This window comes from Anopheles darlingi, chromosome 2 (assembly GCF_943734745.1).
Source record: "Anopheles darlingi chromosome 2, idAnoDarlMG_H_01, whole genome shotgun sequence".
Classification (NCBI taxonomy): Eukaryota; Metazoa; Arthropoda; class Insecta; order Diptera; family Culicidae; genus Anopheles; species Anopheles darlingi.
The window spans coordinates 40972639-40981902 of NC_064874.1; the positions used below are offsets into that span (position 1 = coordinate 40972639).

At 47.1% G+C, this 9264-nt stretch overlaps 1 protein-coding gene across 1 annotated transcript in view; it reads left to right on the forward strand.

Annotated features, from left to right (window-relative positions):
- The window catches only part of LOC125949467 (SKI family transcriptional corepressor 1-like), a 66862-nt gene that overhangs the window by 55425 nt on the left and 2173 nt on the right, over positions 1–9264 (forward strand). Inside the window, exons 3-5 of the mRNA XM_049676477.1 lie at positions 469–1947; positions 5904–6017; positions 6780–6888. Of these exons, the coding sequence (XP_049532434.1) occupies positions 469–1947; positions 5904–6017; positions 6780–6888 (1702 nt within the window). The remainder of the gene's footprint in view (positions 1–468; positions 1948–5903; positions 6018–6779; positions 6889–9264) is intronic.

Consider the following 9264-nt stretch of genomic DNA (forward strand, 5'->3'; position numbering starts at 1 on the left):
TTTTGATAAATCCTACACTATTGAACTTCATAAAACATGTTTTCCTTTGTCTATCATATGAAAAGGATATCGCAGCTCAACCATTCAATATATTTTCTATTTTCAATAACAGCATTTTATAAGCTGCATTTAACTCATCTTTTGTAGATCATCCGTGCTATATTAAATCACTTTTATGGTACAAATCGCATGGTTACTAACATTTGGCACTGGCTATATGTAGCTGATGGATAGCGACAGAAGTGAATAGTGTACAATATGCGCTAAACATTGTAAACAGTGTTTCAGGTTATCGATCGATCGAGATGCAATAAATATTAAATTAACCAGCTGTAGGTCCGTTGGTCTCTGGACCGGTACGCTTTCTCGTTTATAATGTATTCTATTTAATAACTAACACACAACTAACATACTTTTCCAAATGTTTTTCGCCTTTTGCGTGCAAACTGTGCTGCAATACGCTCTCAGATCCGGACGGTGTACATCTACGGTCAGCCGATCATATCGCTGTTCGTGGAGAACCAGGAGCGCCTGTGTCTGGCCCAGATATCGAGCACACTGTTGAAAGACTTTAGCTACAATGAAATCCACAACCGGCGGGTCGCTCTCGGTATCACCTGTATCCAGTGTACGCCGGTGCAGCTCGAAATTCTGCGACGTGCCGGTGCCATGCCCGCGTCTTCCCGTCGCTGCGGTATGATTACGCGCCGTGAAGCCGAACGTCTGTGCAAATCGTTCTTCGGAGAGTGCACCCAACCAGCGCTACCGGAGGGGTTCGCTTTCAGCGTGTACCACGAGTGCGCCTGGGGTTGCACCGGATCGTTCTCACCGGCACGCTACAACTCATCCCGCGCAAAGTGCATCAAATGTGCGTACTGCAGTCTGTTCTTCTCGCCGAACAAGTTCATTTTTCACTCGCACCGGCTAAGCCCGCACGATAAGTACGTTCAGCCGGATGCGGCCAACTTTAACTCGTGGCGGCGCCACCTGAAGCTACAAGGCAACCCACCGGAGAAGATCATTTACGCCTGGGAGGACGTGAAGGCCATGTTCAACGGGGGCACACGCAAACGCTACATCCTTTCGACGGCTCGAAAGTACAGCTCCGGTGCCACTGCAGCGGCCGTTGCGACGGCACCAGCAACATCCAGTGGCAGTAGCAGTGGTAGCAGTGCGCTCTCGGTCGGTACTACCGGAACACCGGTACCGGCCGAGAAATCGATGCCCCTCGTACCGACACCGACGATGGCGGCAGATCCACGGCAACTGCTACCGGTGACACCTGGTGGGATCGTTGTCGGTCCTTCGACTTCCATCACATCCTCCATCGTTGGTACCGTCGTACCGAAGAAGGAATTCTCAGACATTACGCCGAGTGTGGAACCGAACTACAGCAGTGACAACAGCTGCAGCAGTAGCACAAGTCCTTTCGCACACATACCCCACTTGCTGGCGGTCAGCAGCAGCAGTAGCAGCGCCAGCAGCACCGTAGTGACAAGCCACAGTACTCCAGTTCAGGGTCCCCTCGAAAGGTCATTAGCTGCGGGGATGATGAGCAACGCAGCAGCAGCAACACCTGGATCGCCGATCGTCAGTGTCGTGTCGTCCCCTTCCTCATCATCCTCGTCCGCAATGGTTGTACCGACCGGTGCCCAAAGTCCTTCGGCAATGGCTGCCTCGGCAGTAGCGGCCGCGGCCATGGTATCGGGCCATTCGGTCGTCCATGCTGGTGGTCCAGGTGGCGCTCCGGTTATAACCAGCTCGGCCGCAGCCGTTGCGGCCGCCAACTTTGGCTTCAAGCTATCCTGTCTGCAACCATTCTCGTTCAACAGTATCGGCCACTTCCCAGCGATGGTACCGAGCACGGCCAGCTATCTCGTGCCGCTGCTACGTCCGACTAACCCGAAATCCATTTCAGCAGCCGCCATGTCTGCGTTCAAACCGGTGGTTAAGCTTCGAAAAAGGTATCCTTTCCGCATTCCGATCGATCACGTCGATCACGATTGTTGTCACACTCTGTCAAATCTGTCACGAACGTTATGTCACCTCTGTCAATCATGTCTCGATCGAACACTATTTCGTTATCACGAACGTTATACACTACAGAAAGAGAGAGAAAGCGATGGAGGAAATATGATAAGTCTGTTGGAATTGTTCTAAGATTGGAAGGATACTGTTAGGTTCTCTCTGAGGTCCGCTGCTGTCTCATAGGTTCCGATTGCGTGGAACCGTCGGAAAACCGTGGGCGGCTAACCGCTCCTTTTCGCATCTTTTTTCTCTTTTATCGTGTCTCTCTATCATTTGGCTGGAGAATGTAACTGTGTGTGCCTGCCATCTAGGGGATTCTCTTGATGTTACATGCTAGTATCTTGCTGGCCAGTAGTATTGTCTTCAAAGGTAAGTTCTTGTGTGATCCTTTGTTTGTCTCATAAAAAGAAAAGCATCTGCGTGATCCAACAAATTGGATTAATCATTCGAATTAAATTGATTGGATATAGCCAGGTCAGTCTGTGCGCAACTGATTGGGCTATTTATTGTTTATTTGCTTTCAAAGTTAATCAATGTCCGTAATACCATACAAGCAGAAATGTGAGACTAAGTTATTGAGCAAATTAACGTTAATCACATGACTGATGGGTTTTGAACGAGTTGTTTGATGTCATCGCTCTTCACAAATATTTATTAAGAATCGGAAGGACATCCTGAGCTTTGCTATGCGAATTCAAGACGATCATCGCACTGCTTTAGATTCATGTGAACTCGGCTTTGTCAGCGATGGAAATGGTGTTACGTTATGAATTGTTACGATTTATTTAGGTTGCTTTAAACCCACGGCGACGTCCTTCAAGTAAAATTAAACGTAATTTTATGTGAAAAACCCTTTTTTTTTGTTTGTTGCGCCCGCCTGCCAAATGGGTGTTTCATTAAACTGCGGCCCCCTGAGTAATCGTTATTTACCAAAGTGACCCAAATGCTAATATGAGCTTGAGACCTCTGTTTTGAACCATCTGGAGGGTTTTCAGTGCGTCAAATTCAAGGTATCTTATTCCATGATCTTGTTTATAAAGACTAAATGTTTAAACAACACATTTAGAAGAGTGTATTAAGAGTGGAACTCAAAAGCTGCCCAAATTGTAGGGAAAAGATGTGGCTAACTATGGCAATTACTTTGAAGAATGAGTTTGTAAGGAGTTTTTTACAATAAAGCCTCAAATCTTGAGAAAAAACGGCGGTTTTCTATTTGTACACCTGATACTTTAAAGCTAGATAGTGACTTAAAACCTACTTCAAGGATAAGTAAACAAGTTTTTTTAAATGAAGAATGTTTCGGTTCTAATAACTATTGCAATGCATTTGTGTTCAAACCCAGAAGTATCTAAACAATGTTGGTGTAGAGAAATGAAGCAAAAGTGATGTTTAGAATATCAAAGATGATGTGATCAAAAAGATGCTTTGTTTGGATCAATCTATAGCTAACTCCGTTAGCTGCATTTAATTTATCAAATTATCCATACAATGAAGTACTAAGCAGCATTGCCGACATGATGAACGATACATTTAAAGCATTTATTAACAAAGAACATAACAGTGGAGCCTGTCAAGTGTCGTACTATTTTACTGTCGGATATTGTGAAATAAATCACAATGGATTTTCAATAGAGTTTACGTGTAAACGTGAAACCTGAATCGCCAGAGAACCGTAAATCCACATTTAAAATTTAACATTAAACAACCTTTTGACTCATAAAGTGTGAACGTTCCACAACATCTCAGCCGACTCATATAGCAATTCGTCAGCAGAATGCCAATTTGATAAATCATATCAAGCTCGCTCGAGGTTTTTACAAAATACTTATCAAACACATTAGCGCACAGTAGTGCTCACAATAAACACATTCCATTCCCCGCATGAGGCATTCGGAGCTGATATAACACGATACACGGTGACCGATTGGAGCGAACATATCGCCGCCAAATGTTTCCCTAAATTACCGCTTGTCGGCCACTTGTCGACAACTCAACCGCCACACATCATCACTCGCGGAGGAAACTGGCTTTCGAATGCTCTCCAAAAGTCGTAAAATCGTAGTTTAGTCGAGGCCAAAGTAAACAAGTGTCAAGCACCACTGACAAGCCGGCTTACGGCCTATCCTCTTCCGTTTTCACGGTCAAGGACACACTCTTCTTCGTTCGAGAAAATCGCTCCTCCCTCCCATTCTCTTCTCGATCTTCTCGGTTGCAACGGGTTCTGGTGGTCCTTTGTTTCTTCGCTAGCAGCTCTTCTTTGTGAGTCAATCGAATCTACTACATTCCACACGCTTCCTCTCCCGGATCACAAAGGCGCCCGATGACAAAGATGATGCCAAGGAGTGTCCTGTCATCGATCCCCTCATTTTCTCTCTCTGTTATATCATTCTCGATGCAGATTCCACTTTCCAGTGTTCTCTCGACCACTTGTGAATGATGGCATCCAGATTTCTTGGCAGCGCGAAGTCACTTCCGTCGCACATTTCCTTACTTTCCGATGCAATCAGCAAAAGAGCGTGCCCACTCCTTTCCCCTCACCCATCATCCCCGCCCCATCAAAAGGGGTGGTACTGATCGAAACCACTTGAGCAGCGCCAACCGTTCATTGCCATCGTCCATCAGCAAGCAAGAAGTGGTGGGCCCTTCGGCGGAACCTTGGGCTCCTCAAAGAGTGACCACGCTGCTCTTGTTCACAGCATCGTCCAAGTCCTTTCCATTTTGTCGCTGACCAGGCAGAGCTCGTGGTCCTCGTGCAGCTCTTGGAGGAGGTGGACCACTTCAGATCACGGTCCGTTTCTTGCTGTCGAAGCAGCAGCACACTATAGCACCATTCTCTAAAGTGCCAGGATAGCAGCGCGATTAGCAGCGAGGTCACACCGCGTCCTACACACTGTGCTGAGTATGTTAATTTCCTGGATTCTGTTCTGTGCATGCTACATGCTAGCATGAACAGTCCAGATATCCCACCAGAGAAGGAAATGCTTGCATTCGATTCTCTCTGGATCTATTGGTACTAAAGACGAGATCTTGAAATACAATTACGGTACTTTTCATTTTGGAAAAAAGCATTTTTTCGCAAAAAATGCTAAATGGTAATACTTTTCCTGCCTCAACTAACCGTAGTTGGCACTGACCTAAGCAGAACGTCGTCATGACGTTGTCTGGCGGTTGTGTCGCAACGATCCATGTGTTCGCAACACAACTTGGTTCTATGAGAGAAAGAGAACCGACACAGGAGGCGGCGGAACCATATGGTGCGGTGGGGGTCGGGAATTTATGAAATTTCATCAGCACCCGCTCGGCCAGCTGGCGCGCACCACCCCTTTGCACTACCGTCTGCATTGCCTCCAAACCACCAAACCAAACACGCACGACTCGCGTGTTGCTGTACGCGATAAAAGACGCGTTTTTTTCAACAACAAAAACCCCGCGTCCCAAAACTGTTGGCCAGCCGACACCAACTCTCTGGTCAAAGTCCTCGGCGACCGGACGCGTGGGGCATCTGGACCGAGAATTGAGCAAATAATGCCCGCTAGAAACTGGCCGGCCTAGTGACCGATAAGATGAAAGATTCTTGAGAGCATAGCCCACTGCGCCCGAAAATCCATTCGATTCGCGAGCCAATTTTCACAAAATTGCTACAAACCCGGCAATGGTGCGCGCTCTGGCGGTGGACAACAACTCGACCGAAAATCGATCTACAGCAGCTGGTGCCCCGATGGAGGACCGCACAGAAATGTATGCGCCCGTACGGAGGAAGGGACAACACACCATTGATAATCGAAAAACGGTGGACTGGTGTGTGGTGAGGCGTCGTCGTCTTGTCTCTCTCTGTCGCTTTCGTGGCCGCCACCGTTGTTTATCCTTTTGTGCAGTGTTTCACCATCGTCGGCTCGGAGATCCGTCTGTTCGCGCTGGCCGCGCAGAGCACGACCATGAGCAGCAGCAGCAGCAGCAGCAGCAGCAGCCGCCACGAACCGCTCCAGTTTGTTACAATTTATTTATGTATGATCAAATATTGTGTTCCTTCCTTTTTCTTCTGCTTCGTTGATACGTCATGGCAGCACGATGGCAGACAGACAGGGCCTCTGATGTTCGCTGCTGCTGCTGCCTCCGCCCTTCTGTTTACTCCCCCCTTCCTTACTTATTATCTGCTCCATCGCGCCACGCCACTGTGTGCTGCAACCGGTTCAAAGATGTTGTTCATTTATTACGTGGATTCCCAATGTTATCTGGCTTGCAGCTTCCGATTTCCGGTACCAAATACCGAAACACCCCCTCACACACGGTTACTCAAATATTCATTGATAGTTATGGATCCGGACCACCACCATCTCCTTTCTTGCCAACGGTTTTTTTGTACGTTTCCTTGTCTGCCAGAAGGTTTCGCCAATTCTGTTCGCCACTCGTGTTGTGTACCGGGGACCCAGAATGGTTTTCGCGAGGATTAAAGATGTGATTTACGTTTGTGTTTTGTGCGCTCACACAAACTTCTATTTCTCAAATATAACATAGTTTGTTTTCTATATTTTTTATTCAACTGTTTTCCATTCTTTATCTAGCTTTTTTGGTAATGTTAGTTCGTCGTCGTCTTGTATCATTTAGAGATATTATTGGATGCAAAGAAGCGGATTCCTTCTGCCATCTACTAATATGTTTTCTTTATGCTTCTTTCTCTCCCCTTTTTAATACCAACCTTCCTAACTCTTACATCATCGTCGTCATCATCGTCATCATCGCCGGCAAAGCAGATAAACCTGAGGCTAATACTCGTCAGTGGCAAGACGAAAGAGTTCCTCTTCAACCAGACGGACTCGGCCGGTGATATAGCGCTCACAGTATTCGAAAACTGGCCCGATGGTAAGTTTCAACTCCATTCACCAGCAACTTCTCCAGCAATATTTGCAAATGTACCATCCTCCACGAACCCGCCAGAGACACACACACACACACTTCGGGCACAGATTGTTGCTGTCGCGCACCATTCGCGGATCAATAAAAACGAAGTCTCTGTCCAAAAATCGCCCCAACGTCCACGAGTTTGCTCCTGCTGCTGCCCCTGTGCTGATTCTGACAGCAAACTGGCAGGGAACGGATCGTAAAAAGGCTGCAAAATCCAAACGTTCGCGCCAAACAAGAATGTTTTACGCGGACCATTAACTGCAGCGCAAATGGGCGATTGTGGAGCCGAGCCTCCATCCTCCTCAAAGTTCTTCTCCTACGCGAGGGATGCTTTTTCTTCCTGTTGGCTGCGCTGTCCGGGACACACACGGACACCACACAAGAGGGTGGGAGCCAGTTCCAGCGGGGCAGCGCGCAGCTGGAAGGCAAAATCGGGTCAAAATCGAGCTGCATAAAACGGGGTGCTAAAAACGACAGAACCATACGACACGACGATGTCGGTAATGAGCAAAGGAAGGACACTCGGTGACACGTGACCGATGCACAGCAGCGCGACAGCCAGAGCGGCACTTTATGTGCCGTGTGTCCTATCTGTGTAATGGTCGAAAACAACACTGTATGTGTTTGTGTGTTTCAGTCACAGTTAATTTGTTGTAGTTTAGAATAATGGTTTTTGCTTTTTGCTCTGATTGTGGTGGGCTTGCCTTTGGTGACTATTTTCTACATTTAAAATTATGTTTGCTTATGCTGTATCAACAAGCATAAGATTTTACCAAACTTGTTTTAAGGAAATGTTTAAGGAACTCCTGCGGCATAATGTATTTTTGTCTTTGGTTCTTTGGAACTGTTTCCAATATGTCGCAAGCGCCTACATCAAGCGGCTTATCGAAAGCGGCTGTTCTATTTGGCTGGTGCTGCGGTCAACGATAGCGACACCTTTCGATGCGAAAAGGTATAAAGATCTAAACCGCAGAATAGCCTGCGGGAAATATCCTCAAAACGGCCTGCTGTTGGAACGTGGGGACTACCGTTGTGGCCTTTTCCTTTTGGTATGCTCGCTCCCATTACATTGGAATTGATTACGGGAATTCCCGTTTGACACTAATGAAGACAAATCTTTGTTCCGCAGAGCACGCTCTTGGTGCAGATCTCCCACCCACCCCCTCTCCTCCACGGTTTTTGTGTCTGGTCGGAAAATGTTGTGGCTTTTCGCCCGTCGCAGTGCCAGTGTTTCAACTTCAAAGATCCCTTGTGGTGATGGCACCGGTTGGATTACATCTAGAAATGCCAATGTCAATTCAATTACTGCTGTTTCTCAATATCGTGCAGGCCTGTGGCCTGTGAGCTCTCTCGTTCATTTACCCATGGTTGCGATGCAATTAGAGCCTGTACGGCTTTCGTGTGCAAAGTGTTCGTTCTCGGCACGGCACCGGTATTCTCCTTTGGGTCACAAACCCTAAAGGATCAACAGCATAAACCACCTTCATTACGAGGAATCTTATCAAGCAAGGTTTTTTTTTACCAAAAATGAGGGGTCATCCATGGTATCCATGTGTAAAGACTTTTGTCGATTTTTTTGCGGAGAAATTACCTCACAAGGCATGCGTTGATTCCACGTAAGAGACCGTCACATTTCCTTTGAATTAAGCTGTTGTATCCGTGCCGATCGAATGTTTTCGGGGAAAACCCCTCTTAAACATCATACATTTCTCGTTGGTGGGATGGCCGTTAGAACATATCAGCTTTAAGGTGGGTGGTGCAACCCCTCTGATTCTGATGGATTGAAGCGGGCGCGCGTGGCTTCACTCGAGTTTATTTACTTCATCTGCCGGTGGCGTTGTCGTTCGGTTGGTTGGCTGGGCGCCCACCTTTACACCGATTTACACGCCGGAACCGGAACTGGACTGTCCCTGTCCTTAGGGCATTCAAACAAGCAGAAGAACAAGACGAAAAAGAAAAACAAGGAAGCAGAATTGTGTACATATTTGTGGGCCTTCTGCTTCGTAAATACACTTTCACTCCAATGGACAAATGTCCTGTCTATTTGCTCCATCGCTCCATGTTCCCCTCCACCACATGTTCCTCCGGTATTTCATGTGCCAGAGCGTCAACTGAGCACCGATGTGTGGGGAGAGGCCACTTCGTTTGATGTTCCGGTGTTGCCTTGGTCATCGATAATTGTATCCTTTCGACGTTCTTAGTCTGATTCCTGGCAGATTCCCTCTTCCTAAGATCGATGGACAACCGTGGGAGGGAGAAGGGTGAAGAAGGAAGCAATGATAAGCCCTCGTGGAAACTATTTCTTAATTTGAAATCCAGCGAATAGCGTGACAC